The sequence below is a fragment of the Pteropus medius genome, unplaced genomic scaffold, assembly GCF_902729225.1.
Source record: "Pteropus medius unplaced genomic scaffold, Ma_sr-lr_union100, whole genome shotgun sequence".
Classification (NCBI taxonomy): Eukaryota; Metazoa; Chordata; class Mammalia; order Chiroptera; family Pteropodidae; genus Pteropus; species Pteropus medius.
In genome coordinates this window covers 1023526-1043026 of record NW_024343578.1, presented here as the reverse complement: position 1 = coordinate 1043026, position 19501 = coordinate 1023526, and the positions used below count along the sequence as shown (strand labels likewise).

Here is a 19501-nt window from a genome sequence, read left to right as displayed (position 1 = left end):
TGGCAATAAACTTCTCTTTTCCCTACATAACTGGAGAAATATATATTTTCTCATTCATTGAACTTTCTCTCAGTTCCTACAGAAAAGAAAAGTAGATTTCCTTTTTTATGCTAATAAAGAAGGACATCGCAAATGGGTTTCAAGGGGTCTACAACCCCTTGAAGTCCAATGCAGAATGTTGTGGGTATGTGTGCAAGTATATTTCTCTGGATGGAGGCCCTAGCTTTCATCATAATGTTCTTGACCCCCCAAGTCACTGATAGGAAAACTCTAGTCACAGAGAGATGCTATGATTTGCCAGTCACAAAACAAAAGGCTTTCCCTAAAATGTAACTGACAGCCCCTGCTGCCCACTTCTAAATGGCTGTAAAATCACTTTCCAAGGAGACCGTTTATTTCATTTTGCATTTAAAACCCAATAACACATATACATTCAGTTTGTTTCAAATCTATTCATACAAGGTTTTAAACTTTAAAAAAGAAGGAAAGAAAGAAAAAAGCCATTGCCACAAAAATCTACCACTATTTTCTTAACAGTAAAATGTGGTCTAATGCAAATCACTTTTAGCAAATTAAATATATTAAAAAGTGGTAATTAATTATGATTGAAACGGACAGGAATTGTAGCTTGAAAATATACACTGCCAATATCACTACTGTGCCTCATCCACCATAGGAATAAAAAGGAGCTCCCAGATGTCGAGGGTTATTAAAAACCAGATGTTGAGATCGACGTCTTGTATGCTGGTGAATAAAGTAAAGAAATATGACAGTCCAATATAAACTTTGCTAACATTTAACATGGCAGAAATGTGGATAAATTCCTCTAGTGAACTCAGAATATTATGCATTTTTAAAAAACGTTTTAGTTTCTAAAATTTAAAGTTTTAAAAAGAAAATAGAAAGGGAAGTGGTGACTATTTCTGGTCTCTAATCTTCAAAGCTTAAACATGAATTGACCCTAATCACCAAGTGATCTGGGTCAGAGTGAGTGTCTGCTTGGGGAATAAAAAACAAAAACGCAGGAGCTAATCAGAGAGGGAGCTCCAAGTACTTCCAAACGTTCGCAGCTGTTCTACTACTGCGCTGTCTGAATCTCTGCATGAAAGTATTAATTTATTCAGCAACCTTACCAAACAGAAATGTAAATTTGGGGACCAAAAAATAAGAAACAGGTATCACTTGATCCCTAACTTCACGCTAAGTTATTTAAAACTACTTAGAGCTTTAAAATGTATCCCTCAGTCCTGAAAGAGCTTCTGTTCTCTCTTCCTATTTCTGTTTCCAAAGCAACTTTGCAGTGTCTGCTCTGGATGCTGCTTATTGTTTGCTCCTCTGTGTGTCCTTCGTGACTGATGGCTATGCCAGGAGTTGCCAAAATATCTGGATGGGAATAAAGCCTCTAGTCCATCAGTCATCCAAGTGCCTTTGTCCAAAACATCTGGGGATGGGAACATCCAAGGTGAGCTGAAGCTCAGAGCACAATGACCACAAAACATAGCAAATTTTAAAGAGAGGGAAAGCTTAACTATCAAATAACCTCAGGATGTATCTATGGCTCCACAGACGATATGAAGCCTTGATGGCAATTCTGCAGTTCCAGATGCTGTGTCCTACTGGGATTCTCTAAATACTGAGATAAAACAAAATTCCTCACCAGATGGGCCACTAACCGGCAAAGGTCTGAGTCACTGCTGACAAGACAAGAGGCTCGCTATTGCAAAGGGAGGCATTTATTAACTCCGGCAAATAAGCTCTGGGAAGAATTCTATAATCTGATATGATAAATGGCCTAGTGTAAACCTTTAATTGGTCTCTATTTTGAAGTATTAGGTACAGCTAGTAGGCAAGCCCCAGCCCATCACTGGACTTTTTAAAACAAAACAAAACAAAACAACAACAACAACAAAACACCTGCAATTCTCTTTAAGTTTATAGCCAGCTTTTTTATTAAAATCAGAGAACAAGAGAACCTTACTGTCACACCTATCCTAGCTGGAAATGAGAGTTAAATTATGGAAGTATAACCTTCACATCAGCCCGCCTCTGTGAGAAATCACTTTTTCTGCCAGGAAGTCCATCCTTGCTTCCTTGTGGGAAGAGATGTAAGGAGACTGTCCTGGTTATAAAAGGGTCTGGTATGGACAGTCATCAGATCCACCCCTGCCCTTATTTTAGTTCATGGCTTCTCTGACACTTTCTGAAAACTTCAAGCCCCGGAACTCAGCAAACTTAGGCTACACAAGTCACCAAAGCAGGAACACGGTGTGAGATTTACAATGTGCCCTGCACCCGGGCTGGATCAAAGCAACCAGTCTTGACATATTCACCTGAAGGCTTGGCCAGAGCTGGGAAAGACAAAAGCATGTGTAAAGGAAAACAATGGGTGTGAGCCTGGAAAACAGGGATCCTGAGCCTTGACAAGGCACTAGTAAGTTTCTCTCAGCGTTAAGTCTAAACCTTCGGTGCGAAGGCCTCTCATTGGTGTCTTTCACTTCTCCTGCCTCCTGGAATGTATACAGCCCTTCGATAGATCTTTGTTCAGATGATGAGGTCAGGAATGGCTGTAAAACTCTTACATGACTTGTATTTGTTACAGGCTGTGGGGCCCGTATTCAGATGAGTTTCTCCAAAGAATAGGAAAATTCTATCCAGTTTCAGATACACGGTTGGTGCTCTGTTTAAGTGTAAATATTAGTTTATTTCTGATCTGGACTAGAAATCAGCCAGCAAGTATTAGCACCTGCTCCAAGTTAGAGAGTGTAACATCTTCCTTGTTTCTTCACTGCGTTCTCACCACAGCCTATGACGCAGGTGTCGTCAGGCTCTTTGTGCAGATGTGGAAAGTAAAGCTCAGAGAGAAAGTTCAGGTAATTCACTCAGAGAGAAAGTTCAGGACACCCGGGCCAGGAGTTTGAAGCCAGGATCAAATTCCAGTCTATGTGACCACAAAGGTATAACTTTCCAACATGTGAGCTGTGAAGCTATAGAAAGAAGGGCTCATTTTGACCTGTTGGTTCTGTTTATCTCAGCTCTGAAGTACTTTGGACTCCGCACTGCCTCTTTCCAACTGCCTCTTTCCAAGCTGCTGAAGATCCCAGTTGGAGTTGGGTGGTACAATTTAGGTTGGGTCTCCCCAACTCTTGGAAGAGAGAGAAGCTCACATGCAACAGCATGTGTCCCTTATGTGTGCATGTCATCAGCATCCAAATAAATTTCAAAGTCTCTGAGGAAAAAGGCAGCACCTTCAGTCCCTTCACACTGTTTCCCAATGTCTCAGATCTGGAAACTTAAATATTTCCAAATGTGTGAGTCTGTGAGGCTTGGTTCTTGTTTTCTGAACGACTCGACTCCTCTGAGAGGGAATGCTGCCTGGGTTCCAGAGTTCTTTAAGGTTGCCAAGATTGTGTTTACTTGTTTCTCCGGAGAATGGCTCCTTCCCCCTTGTCACTACACCAGTACCTCTCTGGCTTATTCTTCTAATCCCAGTTGGTGAAAGCCGAATGTCACTGGCTGAGGGGAAACATGATGACAGACTTCCATATTTTATAAGATACACTGGGGTGTTTTTCAAGATAGAGGCAGAGAGTAAGCCTGTGCAGCCTGGGTTGGTTATTCTCAGCACATTTGCCACACAAGGATACCCTGAGGACCCAGCCATCTGAGTCTTCTTTGTCAAGCCACTCAAAACACTATAAAGGCTTGGGGAGCTTTCCTCTTCACTTCTAATGCAGCATCTTTAGGTGCTTTCTCAGTTTTTGGACCATCATGATAGGGCATGTTGCAGAAACTAGTTTTCCATTTCCTCTAAGCAAAAATAATTTTGACAAACCAGTATTTGGTGCACAGCGCCAGCTCTCTCAGCTGAAAGATATAAGATGCTCAGTTGAAGATGGAAATGTTGGAGGGCCCTACACTGGCCAACAGTATTGTTTTGGAGCCCAAAGTCAACATCTGCTAAAAACTGAGCCATTGCCAGATAGCTATAAAAAAAAGGGGTCGAGGTGGAGACAGGCTTTATTTTCACTCCCTCATCCATCAGTCATTAACGCTTGGCTTTGTTAACACAGTGAAAATCGTGTTTTTAACATAGCTCTGGTTCTGCCATTTCTTGGCTAGTGGTCATCTAAATCCTCTAGCCTCTTGACTCTTCATGCCGTCAGTTGCCTCAAAAAGAAAATGGGATAATATCCTGACCCTGACACTTCGTAAGGTTGTCACGTGAATTAATTGGAGAATGTAAATTAAACCATTTTGTAGATGGTACGAGCGTATACAAACATAACTAGACATATCACACCTGTTGGTAGCATTTGATAGATTGTTACCTATTTTACACCAAATTATTTGATTTTGCACTAAGGCAAAGACAAAAGGGTGCATGCGAAAAGGACCTGATAGTGTACAAAACCATCTTTAGACATTTGAGCATCTCTGGGCTGTTGGAATCTAGAGTTTATTCAGATCATTACTATTTAGATGCTGAAACAATTTCAGAACACTATCGATCTGCAAGTAAAGTAGCTTTTAGAACTCATGTGTGTGCTGTGTACATTTAAAGGATCTTTCCAATCCCCTTTCTTCCGCCGTTCCATTATCTCAGAGTGTGGCGAGTGCCTGGAGTGTGCAAGCCAAACGTGATCTTTGTTACATCAGTTTAAGAAAAAAAGAGAGGCAATATGGTATTTAGCAAGAGAAAACGGACTTCCCTGCTTCGAGACATTTCAAGGTTGGCCACGTCCTTTCAATGGGGGAGCCGAATGTACTGCCTCATAGACAAATGTGACTGGATTAAAGCAGCAAGTCGAAAAGGAATCACCCCTTGGACGTTGCCAAGAAAGGTTACCTCTACAAGCTGGGGAGTGCAGGCTACGTCTGAAAACACGTTGACTCAAAAGATACTGCAACAAATCTCTTCATGAAACTCTAGTACTGCAGACAAGGTTTAAAACAAAGAGTAATCGGTAAAGCGGAGGGGAGAGTGGTGAGGAGGAGGGGATAAAGTTCTCCAAAATAGAGTAAGACTGGAATTTTCAATAGGCTGAAATCTCCTGCAAGGAAAAATCCTTTTCTAACAAGAGGATCCTGATGCATTAACCGGCTCTGCCTTTTTCCTGTACGTGAAGACCCTATCTGGCATTGTTTATCAAATCATGCCCTCGTGTGCTTACATGTAAGGAATTAACATCATACCCAGATTAAAGAACTTTGGCAATAGCAATAACCTGCTCGTCTGCAAAGCCAGCTTCCCAAAGACTGTGTGTCACCCCTGCCTCCCGTCCTCTTCTGTGGCTTGTAATGGTTGGGTGAGCATGTAACTGCTCGTAGAGAAAGGAGCAGTTAAATACCTCCCATAACAACAGTTAGACATCTGTTCTCATTTCCTTCTTTACCTGTGGCCTCACAGAGAGCCGTGATAAGGTCATTCCAGAATTCTTACTCTTAAACACAAGCAAACAAATAAACTGCAACCTTTCTTTCCCAATGGTGAAAAATCACATATACCTTCTGGCTCATGTTTTAGTAGCTTTGGGGGATTTTTAGTAATCTTTGAAGGATAAAGAAAGTGATATCCGAGTTATCTATTTCAAGTACTTAAAAAAATTGTTGAGTTTTAAGCACTATATCTTCCAACATGCTTATGATAAAAGGAGTATCAGAAAAGAAAGAAGTAATCGCAAGAAAAAAAAAAGCAAATCATAACATTGTGTGGTGATGGATGTTAACTAAACTTATTCTGCTAATCATTTCACAATATATACATACACCGAACCACTACGTTGCATATCTAAAACCAATACATTGTTAAATGTCAATTATACCTCAATTTTTAAAAGTTAATTAATTAAAATGGAAATTAATTAAAAAGGAAAAAAAAAGAGGCAAAGTGGTTCACAAGATTTATTTCAAAATGCGTTCTAAAATTTCTTTGGCCCTGATTCTGGCACGACTGGCCCAAGACTGGGAACAGTTGAAATCTCTGAATCCTTCTCCCATCCAATAAACATTAGCCCAACAAGAGGCTTTTTCATAGGTTTTTGAATTGGATGGCTTCATCCTTACATAAAGCCAAAACTCAAGGCTTCTTTCAAGAAGTGGGCCATGAAATTAGATTTGCAATGCAAAAACTCTGTTTATCTCTTACTCTGGCAAACTTCAGCCATACTAGGTTGGATGGGAATCTGATATTAAAAGCCTAACACATGTAATTTTTCTCATTAGGTTACTGTCATGAAGAACTAAAAATTTGTTTTTTCACTTGTCCTGTAACTATACTTTTGTAATAAGCCCTGATACGTGATAAGTTTTCTTTTATATAGGAAACATGAAAATGTTTTTACACACATGCATACATATGTATATGTAATGTATATTCAAACATGCACTCTGGGGAAGTTAGGGAGAGAAATTTCTAGTTAAACATGATCTTGAGAAATTCTTCCATATGTGGAAAAGTCCTCAGTTCATCTGACATATAGCGATACATACATATATACACTCAGGACACTATGTATACATTTATCCCACATTCATTTAACCTCAAAACATAAAATAAATTCTTTTTTCCTCCCTAAGCAAAAGCTAGGAATAACAACTCTATATACAGAATCCATCTTCTGGGGGCAACAGAGCAAGTTAAACCCCTCATCTGTTTGTTAGAATTCAAAGCGCTGCACTTTGGCTAATCTGTTGGTGAAAGTGCAAGGAAAGCAGGGCATCAATCACAGACCCCTGTCCGGCATTTCACAGAGAAGGGCGGAGGGTAAGAGGAGAATTCAAGGACCTCGAGTTGGCTTTCTGAGAAGTAACAGGGCTTGGGGATGAGCTGCTACGACTGCTTCGTTTTCTTGGTGGACAGCGAGACTCCACCAACTCTTTGGCCAAACATAAAATGCGAGCCCCTGGGAGGAGGAGGAGAAAAGCAGGGAGGTGGTTTACCACACAGATCCGGGGCCAAAAAACACATGGGGCTCGCAGCTACCATCTCGAAGAAGACCTGATTGCAGAGGTGGCTGAAAAACCCCTTGCTGTGGTAATGCTCTGCAGGATACTGATTAATTCTGACAGCAGGTACCCCAAGGCTTAGGTGTGTGCAATGTGGACAAGGGTCGGGGGTGAGAGGGTAAGAACTTCGTGTTTATTTTCTGAGCTAACTCTACCTTATGGCTCTTTCGCCTGTAGGAAGAGGGAAGAGGGAACATGTTTAGGGATCAGAAATCTCAAAAGCAAGGTAGCGAGGACTGTAGCCTCTTTGAAGCAGAGCATGGGTACAGTCAACTTGGGTGGGGTCGCTGGGATCATTTCATTATATCTTAATGTATAGTCTCTACATCTATCCCATGATCACTAGCTTGAAAAGAAGGCCAAAAATAGCTGTGAGTTCTTTAGTAACCAAGTAATTGGATGGCTTATGGCAAAATGACATGTGTCACAAACAGAAATCTATGGGAATTTTCAACAGAAAATGGAGACATTCAGTGCTCTGAAAGATGTCCAGTAGTATAAACTCATGCCTTGGCTGAAAGCCAACATGTGCCAGGACCACACGACCGGGAGCAGCAGAGAAGGGACCAAAGACCACTATTTACATCTACAGACAGATTTTGGAAATTGCCACGTGGAGTGGCTAATATTTAGGACTAGGGTAATCAATTTTCTAGGAATAAATTAGCAGCATGGACTCCTAAAGTTAAAGATGCAAAATGGAAAACCCAGCTTCTGCCATAAGAAGGTCATTACCCAAAAGCACTCCTAGAGCCCTGGCTGCTCTGATGGAAGTCCCCAGTCGAGTGAAGCATCCTTTACTTTCCTCTGGGGGCCTGGCTTATACCAGGTCGTTGGGTGTGCAGAAGCTCATAGGTGAGTGAACAAAGGAATGTGGGTCCTGGCACTCCACTGCCAACGTCCCTCTATAACTAGAGCAATTCCTCCGCCATCTCCGTGCCATGCTCTCCACTCCTTGAGCTTCTCACTCTGGTGATTACACGGCAGTGGAAGAGTTGCAGGAAATCACACGTTGTTTAGCACAAGGATGGCAGGAATAGAGAAGAATAACAGGGAACAGGGAAAATTGCTTCAAAACTCCACCTATGATTAAAAACACTGCTGGAAATTAGATCAGCCATGTTTTAAACTGGGTAGTCTCTTTCTTCACCTGATACTCTGAGAACAGTATTTCTCAGAGCACAGATGTTAGTAGAAAAGAAAAAAAAAAGATTCTATGATCAAATAAGTCTGGGAAATGCTGGATTAAATAAAATTGGAAAGCTTTCTTTCTTATACGACCTTTTAGATCCTTTGATCTGCTAATTGCACCAAGACTCTCCAAGATTCAGTCATAATATGCAGCATTTTCCCAAAATTCTTTGCCCACTGAATCTTTGTTTCACGATTTTCCTCATGGGACTAATGTTCCACAAGTTACTTAGGGAAATGTTAGTCTAGTCTTATAACCCTTGAATTCAGTTTCTCCTAAGGAGAAAGCAAAATCATAGTAAAGGAGGGAGAGACTGGAAAGAAATGGAGAAAACAAAAAAACAATCTAATTCTGCAAACTTGGTAATACTTTACTTGAATTTCCTAAGAAAAGTGAGTTTCTCTGGAAAAGTAGCAAAGTAATTGATTTTTTAAATATTTTTTCGTTTTCATGTTCTGTTCTCAATAAATCTCAGGAGACAATATCACGTAGCCCCTCTTCCAGAGGACATTGTTGGTCAACCCTCGGGGCCACAGGAAAGTCAGGGCTGGAAGATTCATGGGAAGAGAATCAGGAATTGCTGAAAGAGACTGCTCTCTCCCCTTTAAGTCAGTTTAGTTAACATGGGTACATTATGGATATTTATTTCAAATTTCATCCAAATCCATCATTTATACTCTAATATTGTCACATACTGATACGAAGCTGTCATTTACTCCTAAGAAATAACTTTACTCCATACATATTAGTATATATGCTTATGCAATTATGTGTAGAGTTTATAATCAAGTGGGAAAGATTTCCGAGCCTTTCAAGACTGTTACATTGTGGGACTTGGATTTATAACAGCTCACATGTTGATATATGAGTTGTTGATGGTTATGAATCTCAATCTCCAGTACAGGGGAGAACATCATTGTCCAGACCTGGGACACCTAGTTAAAAAGGGCAACCAGCCCAGGGGATCTTGCCATTTCTATCACTGGAGTCAGCCTACTCATACCAGGGTTCCTTGCTGAACTCTCCTTCTCTAATTGAAAGAGTACAGCACAGGAGCCTTAAAGCTTTGTGACTCCAATTTAATACCACAAAATTATCCTGGCCTGGGGTATTTCACTTTCATAGTGAACCTATTGCAGAGCAAGTTCCTAAGTCATGAGCTCCTAATTAAGTTATAATTACCTTTTATCTGTGACATTTTGATTGATATGATCCAGAAGAGAACTGAATGGGATATCAGATGACCTGAATTTTTGTCCTAGGACTAGACAGCAAATGCCCTGAAGATAGGAGTTCTGTCTTATCCTTCATGCTCTTCCCCAAGTCCAGCATAGTGGCTGGCATGGAATATGTGCTCCAAGTATTAGTTGAATGAGCAAATAACCAGCAGCATGACTCCAGTCGAGTTCACCCCACTTCTCTCAGGGCCTGGATTGCTCATCTCTAAAACAGAATGGGGCTGTCTGCCTCTATGTCCATGGGTTACTTAGAGTGGTCACTGAAATGAAGGATGTGAAAGTCATCACCATCTTCCTAACAGTAGCAATGAGAAAGGTGTATCAGAGGTCCTGATGACATATCTTAGCCAGACACTCCTCAGGGAATGCTAACTCTTCTGGAAAGGGCGCCACCCCTGAGCCATGATTTCTGCCCTGTGACAACCTCTAGTGTCAATGGACAAACATAAGAGGGTCAACCACGGAGGCAAGTACTCTAGTTTATAATTGAAGACCTCTGGAAAAGTAGCAGGAGACAAGCTTCTGTAAGAAATATCATTCACAAGGCAGATACATTTGACCTGGTGCCCTGTTTCTAGCAGGACATATTAGCATATGTGTCTGTGATGAAACAAGCCTGTTTGTTATCTCAGCAGGTCCTTTTATGACCCACTCCCCCAATTTGGCTCCAACTCCTTTTTTCTGCCCCTATAGTGCTTTTGATGGCCTCCTGGCACCAATAAAACCTCACACTCAACCCTCTTGAGAGAAGGTCAAGGAGCAAAGGTAAGGACCAAGAAAGAGAATGAAGAGATTTGGTTAGCAAGAAGCCAGGTATATTGGGGCAAGTGAGTATAGGAGAAAGGGGGTGGTTGTAAGGGATGAGGATTGAATAAATAAAAGCAAATCAAACTGAAACCACAGGCATACAAGATAAAGATATAAAATTAATATCTCCTTCCACTTTGTTGATATCCAAATTGAGAACCATTTTTGAGAGCTAATCCCATAAACTGGTGCCTTTCTGCACTTGGCTTCAGAAATTGAGATGTCCTGTGTGAACACTCTGCAGCATTGAAGTCTCTGAGGGCAAATGCTTCCAAGTACAAGAGTAAGGCCAAGCTAGGGGTAGGGGCAAGGGTCCTCCTGGTTGGAGCTACCTTACTGTACATCTCCAGGGGGCCCTTCTTACATTGTGTACTATATTAATGGCTCCCGCAGAAGTTGTACTTCTGGCAAAACATCTTTAAGACTTGGAATCTTAATTTCTCCTTTAGGATGCTAGTGACTTGAGGTGAAAAAGGAAAAGAGCCATCTGAAAAAAAAAGGTTTAGGAGCATAATAAGCACCCCTTCCTCCAACAAATAATAAAACCCCTCTTCAAACAGGTAATTCCAGTAAGTTCTCCCCTCACTTATTCAGAAGTGTATAATAAAGGCATTCACACATGTCCAGATGAGTCTATTCCATTACCTATGCCGCCATCCCTCTCGAAATTTATTGCATAAGTTACATTAGGATCATAAAAAGGTCATAGCGTAATAAAGGAGGAAATACTCCTAATATTGACTATATTACCCTGCTAGTTTGCATTTAATTATATAATTTCCGTGATATTCACTTTCGAGAGTTTTAATACTAAACACTGTAAATAGTTTTCGCATTTGGTGGGTGAATGCAAATATTATTGAAAATCATGAGAGATTTTTGTTTTTGTCAATCCATCTCTTCACTTGTTTTATTATTCAAGGGAGAAGATAAGGTCCACAATAAACAAACCGGACCCCTTGACTTAAGTGGCCAAAAGGCAGGCAAAACTGATTTATCCTCATGTTGTTTCACTCCACTGTTAATTTGCATAACTAAGGAATTTTCTAGGAAAGTGCTGTGCATACTCAAAGCTTCTCTGGTTGCCAAGCTCATGGAAATAAAGTGCTTTCTCTTAAAATTCTGAAAGAGACATTCCAGAGTAACCTACCATTAGATACAGAGCCAGCAATAGACTACATATCTGTGAAAGAAGGAAGGGAGGAAAGAAAATGCATAACATAAACAAGAACAGACAAAACCTTAAAGAGGAAGGAGAAAGGAAAACATTTAGATTGCCTGACTGATGGAAATAAATACCAAAGCTATTAGTTTCAGTTCAAAGAACGTATCACTTTATGCTGTTTATTATTTCTTGAGGATTATTTATTTTATCTTAAAATATCCAAAGGGTAAAAGGGGTCCTGGAGGTAAGCGGCAATGAAACTGACCTGGTCGGGAGAGGGCCTGTGATTGGAATGCTGCGACCTCCCAGGAGATCGGTGGTGGTGGTGATGGTGGTGGTGGTGGTAATGGTGGTGGTCCTCATCGTAGTTGTCCGCTATCAGCTTCATTCTGTTCTGGGTCTGTGCAGAACAAAAGCCAGGGAGATTCAGGAGCTAGACCAATCAAAGAGAGTCAGGGCACAGTTGTAGCACCTATAGGGCTCCTTTGTTCCTAATCCAGAAGTTTTAATTTTTAGTCAAACTGGAACTTAATGAGGAGTGCACCATGCCATATGCTTTGGTGAAAAAGGCTTTGTCACATCCTTGAAGCTACTTTGTTCTTGGATCTGCATTTGTAGATGTAAGTGGACTTCCCCCATGTGATTTAAAAGGGGGAAAGAATGGATATATCCTAAGGTGCTTTGTTTTTACATTATCAAGCAGTCACAGAGATCCAGAGTAAGCTTGCAATCACAAACTGCCAACAATCACATCCTACACTCTAGAGCAAGCATGAGAAGTAAGCCCTGGATGAAAAGATGGAAAAGGGCTGGGTGGACACACAGAACTACAGACAAACAATGGTCTTACAGGACAAGGCAGAGAAATCCACTCAAAAGCTGCCAAATGCAAAAATACTAATGGAGATGGTTTGTTGCTACGATGACTTCTAGTGAAGGAGCACTCTATGGATGTTTTAACTGATATAGTTCTTTGGGGAAATTGAGCAAAAGGAGCAAAGTCAATGGAGAAGAGCTGACCACTCCAATTCACTCCCCACTGTTTGTCACATGAGGCAACGAGGTGTCACAGTTAAAAGAAGTGTTTAGGGCCATAGAAATGTTTTATTGTACTGTTTTATTATGCAAGGCAAGAACATATCAGTGATGAACTGAACTTACAAGATCGGAGGATCTAGAAAAATGCCTAAAGACCATGGAAAAAGGCAGATAAAAATATCCAGCCCAAAGAGCCAGGAAATGTAGAAACTACAAGTCTGGGTTTAGAGATAAGACTGGATTCAAGTCCTGTTCCACCTCTTTTGTGGTTATGAGGTCTTTTACAGTTACCTATTTCTAAGCCTCGATATCTTCGACTCTAAAATGGGAATAATAGTGCTTCCCTCCCTGGGGTCCCTGTGGGCAAGTGCTATGATAAACTTCAAGTGTCAGTTATGGACCTGGCACATAATGTCTTACAATAAAAGTCTAATGCTGTTATTATTATTAATATTGTTGTTGCTTATTGTAAGTCACTTTTCCTTCTTGATACATGTTGCTTCCTTTTTCTGCCACACCTCCCCTAGCCACCTTCCCTCAACTCTAACTTCTGTATCTGACCCACAGCCTTTTCTGGACCTCACCCTTGAGGCCAGGTGATGCGTACCTCCTGCTTACCACCACTCTACAACCATGAATTTATCTGTTCAGTCCGTCAGTTCTGTTTCTTTCCTCTGCCTCTCCCCAGAATTTAGCACAGGGCCTAGAAAATGTGGAGACACTATGCATGTTGCTGCAAAGAGTGACCGAAAGAATGAATGGGCCATGATTTTGAGGGATGCTGCCATTCTAGAGGTGAGCTGCACGTTTGTTTTCAGACAGGGAAGATCACTGAGAATTGACATCTCATAAATTGCCATAACGATCTCACTGGTAGTTCGAGATGGCTCGAGATGACCATGAGCCATCAGCACTTTAAGACAGCTGGAAGTCAGAGGCTGGCAGGGACTAATCAGTTGGAATTTTATTATGTATATAAATAATACTCTGATAATAATTCTGGACCCAATGTAGTGTATTTTTTGTAGTATTTTTAATGTAAAGTCTAACCTATCCTTGAAACTTTCCTAGGAGGAAGTATTACTATTTTATTTGCAGTTAGAAAATCAAGGCATAGATTTCAGCCCTCAGAGTTTTTTTCTAGAGATTTTCTGGGTCTTCTCTTTTTTAATCTCTAGGCTTTTCTCATTGCCATGCTGCTAGCAAAAATGGCAAACAGCTGAACAGGTAGAAATAACTTTCCCATAAATATTTCGGTTCTGTTAAGTTTCGGAAACACCTCACATCCCAATTCCACCTGCCAAAGGATGTCTCATGATTTACTCACTCCATTTTTTAAAATGTGTATAATATTTGAAAGGCCCCAAGAGGATGTAAAAAAAAAATGCATTATATAGATGAAAACAAAATTAGAGGAAAAGATCCACCTAACAATGAAATTAAAAAGTCCTGGGCAACCTTTGGCAGCTGATAGCATTTCCATTCTTCACATGTTCACTTAAAGTATCAGAAGACCCAATGGACAAGTTATGTTCTGTGAGAAACAGGTCAGTGGAGCTGTTGTGGACCAAGTACTGAGATTCCCCTTATTTGGCCTACCATTGTACAGAAGATTCTAAAATTCAGCATTCCCATAAAGTTCCAGTATTGTCGGGAGTTTGTACTTTTGAACTTGTGAACTAATAAACCTGGAATTGTGTCTTCTAATAGAATTCTGGGTGCCTAAAGGGAGCTGTAAGACCTGTTATGGTCAAGAAAAAAGAGACTCGCCCAAGAATGAACGATGGCGCCTAAATGAACAAATAACTGCTATTGTAAACAATATAATGTCCTTATCCTTTGGGGAAGCTCCTGTGATTTTATGAGATATTTTCTTACCAGTGACAAGCCTAAAGTTTCCTACCTTTGAACTGTATCCCATAAAAGAATGTACAAGCTAAACAAGATGCTATATGCAGTCCTAAATGTGTCTGCTGAAATGAGGTGTTGGAGAGTAGGCATGTCATGGGATAAAGACTGTAAATGAATGATGTCATCTTTCCAATTTGGTGCTGAAATATAAATAAACCATGTTGTTCATGTGAATACCAGATCTGGGGGAAATGTACACAGAACAATTGTGAGCGGAAGAGGCTTCTTTTGATTAGTCTGGGCGGGAAGAGAAGAGTGTGAAATGGAGATGAAAAATGAGAGTTTGGCCTGATATTCTAGACTACTTTTATTTATCTTGCTTGTAACACATCTCCTAAACTGTGATAGATTTCTTACAAGCTGGTTGCTGGTTTCCCCTTCTCTAAAAAAGTTTGACCAATCCTGTTTGCTTAATTGTAAAATTAAAACGAATCTCTTACAAATTTTTTTTTTTTTTAAATGCATACTACCTATCCTCATCACTACCCAATTATATTGGTTTCCTACTATTGATTTCCAAGAATGGTCTGGAAGGATAGGAAGCCATGAATAAAACTCCCTAGAAGTCACTGAAAAACAAGGATGCTAAGTGTTCAAATAACGTCAGACACGTTTACTAGGTGATTTCATGCATGGTGGTTCACATCCCTGTAGCCATCAGATACATAACGTGTCTATCACAAAGCCTTAAACAGCAAATCTTATGGGCAGTCAAAAGTGAATTCCCAGGAAAACTAATGTGGAGTTGGAGAGGGATAGCTTTCCACAGCACACTGCACTTGGGAACTCATGGACTCATTTAGCGATTCACTGAAGCTCATTTTTATTTCCTTTTCAGTGTCTACCAAATGGCTGACTCGACACTCTCGCCTTCAGCTAACCATGTTATATTCGTTTTACTATATTATGTCATGACTGCTGAGACAAATCTAATCAGATTTCATTTTCTACTTCCTTTTCCTTCCAGGCACCACCTTATTTCTCTAGGGCAATAGGCTCTTAACAGCTTTCCTGTTGTACTCCCACCTCCCACTGAACAAAATCTATAGCCAGAGTGACATCAGATCCCACCACCCCCCGGCTTCAAGTTCCTCAGAGGCTCCCCACTGCTCTTCGGAAAAGATACCTAGCTCCTCCACACTTACAAGGCTTTGGGGAGGTAACTGCTGTTCGCCTTCCAGCCTCGTCTCTCATTCCTCCTTTCCCCAGCCTTGGGACATGCTGTCTCTATTCCTATCATGCCCTTCATCCTCTACCTTTACCTAAGTTATACCCATCAGTTCTCCTGGTCTTAGCTTCAACACCATCACTTCCAGAACTGCCTTCCCTAAGCCTGCTTCAGAAGGGATTAAGTCCTCTTCCGCTGCCTTCTCCAGAATCCTGTACCCACACCAGACCCCCTCTCATCACAGCACTTACGTGATAATCGTGCTTTCTTGGCTTTCTCTACCACTAGGTTGAAAATTTCTTGAGGTAAGCTCTATGTCTGAATTACCCTTGTACTCACCACTTCCACAGAGTGTGGTGTGTAAATAGTGAGCAAATGTGTGTCAAATAGATGTATGAATGCATGGAGAAATGAATGGAAAGGGTACAGCTTACTTTGGAATATATGAAAGGGAAAATACACAATTAGCACCTATGATGAGCCAGCTGAGTAAGTAACTCTTCATGTGATAGTTTAACTTTTCCTGTTGTATGTTTGTTTTTGGTGGTGGTTGTTCTTGGGAATGTGGAGAGCGAGACAAATGAATAGTTGTAGCTGTTGGAAAAGTCAAACTGGTCTTCTTCAAGAAATGCTCCATTCTTTAGTAAAATGGATCCCATGAGATACTTCACTATATCTCGGAGTAATTGCCTCACTAAGAATAAACGGTATTGATGGTGTTAAGGGGTTCATTTCCTTACTATCCCCTAGCTTTTGGATGAGCAGCAGTTTTTAGAATACTTGTGTTAGCCAACCATGGGAAACTGAAACCTTCTCCATTAACTAAAATTCCTGATGAATACCATCTGTGAAAAGGTGCTATATATTCTATCTCTTTTGACATTTCTGAAGAGTTTATCCAAGGAGCTCTTGAAACAAAATGAAAATCTTTGATTGACTGGTAATAGACTCAATAGCTTAATGGTACTACATAGCTATAAAAGTGTAATATTAAAATTGCCTTTAAAAATATTTTAGCAAGGTGGCAATAACGAACTATGCTTTGATCAGTCATCTGGATCAAATTAACAATAAAACCTTCATGAATATGGTTTAAATAAGAAAAAATACAATAAGATTTGTTGCTATGGGATATGGAGATAATACCATACAATAGCAATTACACTTTATTCTATCAGATTTTCTTTTCTCCCTCTTTCCTGCCAGGAAAATCCGAAATAATCCAGAAGTTTTCTACTAGTCTTATTTCTGCCAAATCAGGGCCAGGTCAACAGTTCTTGTCTCTGAGTAAAAGATGGAGACACCAGCCAACAAGTGGACAGTGAGGAGGGGAGGGATTTCCTGGACATCCACCAGGCCCACATGGCAATGAATCATAATCAAGTGGGGTTTGGGTTCCACTGCTTGGCTCACTCTTGGAGGACAAAATGAAGCAAGAGGATAAAGAAGCTATTAGGGGAATATGCACCGGGGAACTTTAAGGAAGTAAGTAAGAATCAGTGATGGAAAAGCTTCTACTGTGGACACTGCAAAGGAATTCCTTAAACACTCACCAAACTCCTGCAACCACAAAGACGAGTACAGTTATGTGCCAGGCTAAACGTTTGACCAATATACTTTCACTGAATCCTCAGTTCTGAGATAACTATTCTTAGGAGCCCTCTTTTACAGATGAGAAAACAAAGCCCATGATTGCTCAGCTAGTAAATTGAGGAACAAGACTTAAAACCAGGTTTCTGATCCCAGAGTCCTACAGTAGTGATATGAAGGATAAGGTCTCAGGACAGATGCAGTGGACAAAGCAAAGATAAATAAGATATGAGGAAGTAGAGGACTGACTATAACACAATAAAGGAAAGAAGCCAGGAAAAGGGTTTGATTTACATAAATGTCCAGAGGCAGAAAAATTCATTCTAGCTGAGGGCAGGGGCCTCAGATAATGCTCCATGGGTGAGATGCCCCTTGAGGTAAGATTTGAAAGTTGGCGTGGATATGAGGATAAGGAAAAGTGGGCTGGGAGATTCCATGGTAAATTCACTCTCTAATCACCTTAGGAGGAAAAGCAGATAAAAATGAGGAACTGACCCCCAAGACATGAGAGGGATGTGTATATATGTGTTGCTTTCTTCATTCCTTTATTGGATATGGGGAGGACAGAAAACATGTTTAAGATGATAATTCACTTTCTTATTGCTCAGAAGAACTTATCAACTTGGGTCATTTTTGAAGGAATTTAAGACAGACATAGCCATATGCTCATACATATCAAACTGTGACATTTCTGGGAAAATGGGCCAGTCTCTCGACGGCTATGCTTTTACAAATATCCATATAATTCACTGCTATTGCTTCGGTCCTCCCTTGAAAACTGGTCTGATCTCCCCCAAATCAGTCAGCTAATCAGTACTACAGCCAAACAGAACATTAATGAAATTCTCTCCAACTTTGTTAAAGGTACCTCCCTCAGTCCTTATTTATAGACAGAAAATTAGTAGGTCATCGTGGAGGGTTTGGCTGCTATTTTTATACTTACTCATTAAGTACACTTATTTGATCTTAACTGTTATAGAGAATGTCACTGCCATTCCATGTTCTCTTGTTCTACTCTGGAGGTCACCTGCAGCTTGAATTGTCAGATGTGCTATTGTCTCCCCACCTCAAGCCCCTGCATTTCTCTCTGCCTGAGGTCTTCTTATGGCCAGAAGTGTAGGCTTGGCCAGGGAACAGGGCTGACCAGAAATGTTGGGGAGTTCATGCCCTCAGAACAACTCTCAATTTATGAGGGAGGGAGCTGATGAATAAATAACCAGCATCCTGGCACCTTAGTGTGACAGCACTATGGTGTATTCCAGAATCTCTCAGTGGATCCTCAGCATGGTGCAGCCCTTGTTGACTATAACAGAAAGCTGCTCATAATGCACCTTTATCCATCTTTTCCCTTCCCTGTCTCGCTTCTCCATTTTTTCATCATGTTTCTTGGGGTCACCTCCCAAATAAACCACCTATACCAAATCATTGTCTCAGGGTCTGTTTTTGTGAGAATCTAACTAAAATCTTTGTTGAATAATTAACAAGTCTGTGTCTAACTTTTGCATAGGACTAAAATTCTTGTGCCTACCAGGCCTTTGACGCTCAGCTCTTGAGACTTCTCATCAACTACAGAGCTAGATCTCTCATCTTTCCTGGGGAAGTAACACAGGTCTGGAACTAATTCTTTTTCTGCCTGCCAAATATTCACTCTGAGACTCAGAATGAATCACTTTTCCATGAGCCTCTGTTCCTGTATCTATAAATGGGAGAGGTAGGGAAGAGAATGTCTTTAGCATGAACCAAGTTCCACATGGATAGACGCTAGTCTACTATTCTTATTCCTTATTTTGCATTTTGTGTAGTTTTTTTTTTCCTATAAAATCAGGAGAGGGAAATTATTCTGGCAATCAACTTCCTGTTGCCACTTTAGGAAACTGAGGAATTCACAAAAGGTTATGAATGACTGTAGCCAGGAGCATCGTCACCTCTGTTCTGTTACCAGCTGGTGTAACCCATGAGGGGAGAATTATTTGTAGAGAAAGAGTGCTATGTATTGTGCTGATAATTTGGAGATTAGGATCCTTAACAGTGGCAGAAAGAAGACTGGCACTGTGAGATGAAGCAACCTGTAAACATCAACGATAATAGCCAATGCTTACCCAGCCCTTGCTATATGCCAAGCACAGCACTTTGCTCCTGTCATCTCATTTAGTCAGTCACACTGACCCTGTGATGTAGGCCGGAGGGAGCCCATTTTTAAAATCTTTAATAGCTGCTATGAAAAGGGCAGAAACTCATAAGAACCAAGAGTGACTCAACTATATATGACCTGACTATCACCTACTGGCAGAGGCTGTTAGCATCCTCACTTTAAGGATGAAGAAACTGAGGCTTAGATAAACTAAGAAAATTACCAATGATCACACAGCTAGCATTTTTGGCACTAT

General features: G+C 40.6%; 1 protein-coding gene across 15 annotated transcripts in view; it reads right to left on the bottom strand.

Moving 5' to 3' along the window:
* ERC2 (ELKS/RAB6-interacting/CAST family member 2) overlaps positions 1 to 19501 on the bottom strand; it is a 907956-nt gene that overhangs the window by 170216 nt on the left and 718239 nt on the right. For 12 of the 15 annotated variants that reach the window (XM_039867403.1, XM_039867394.1, XM_039867401.1 and 9 more), the window contains exon 16: positions 11673 to 11807. In XM_039867403.1, the coding sequence (XP_039723337.1) occupies positions 11673 to 11807 (135 nt within the window). Of the gene's footprint in view, positions 1 to 3086; positions 3514 to 3533; positions 4168 to 5677; positions 10730 to 11672; positions 11808 to 19501 lie in introns of those variants that run through there. The other 3 variants (XM_039867400.1, XM_039867397.1, XM_039867399.1) reach the window with 3 other exon arrangements.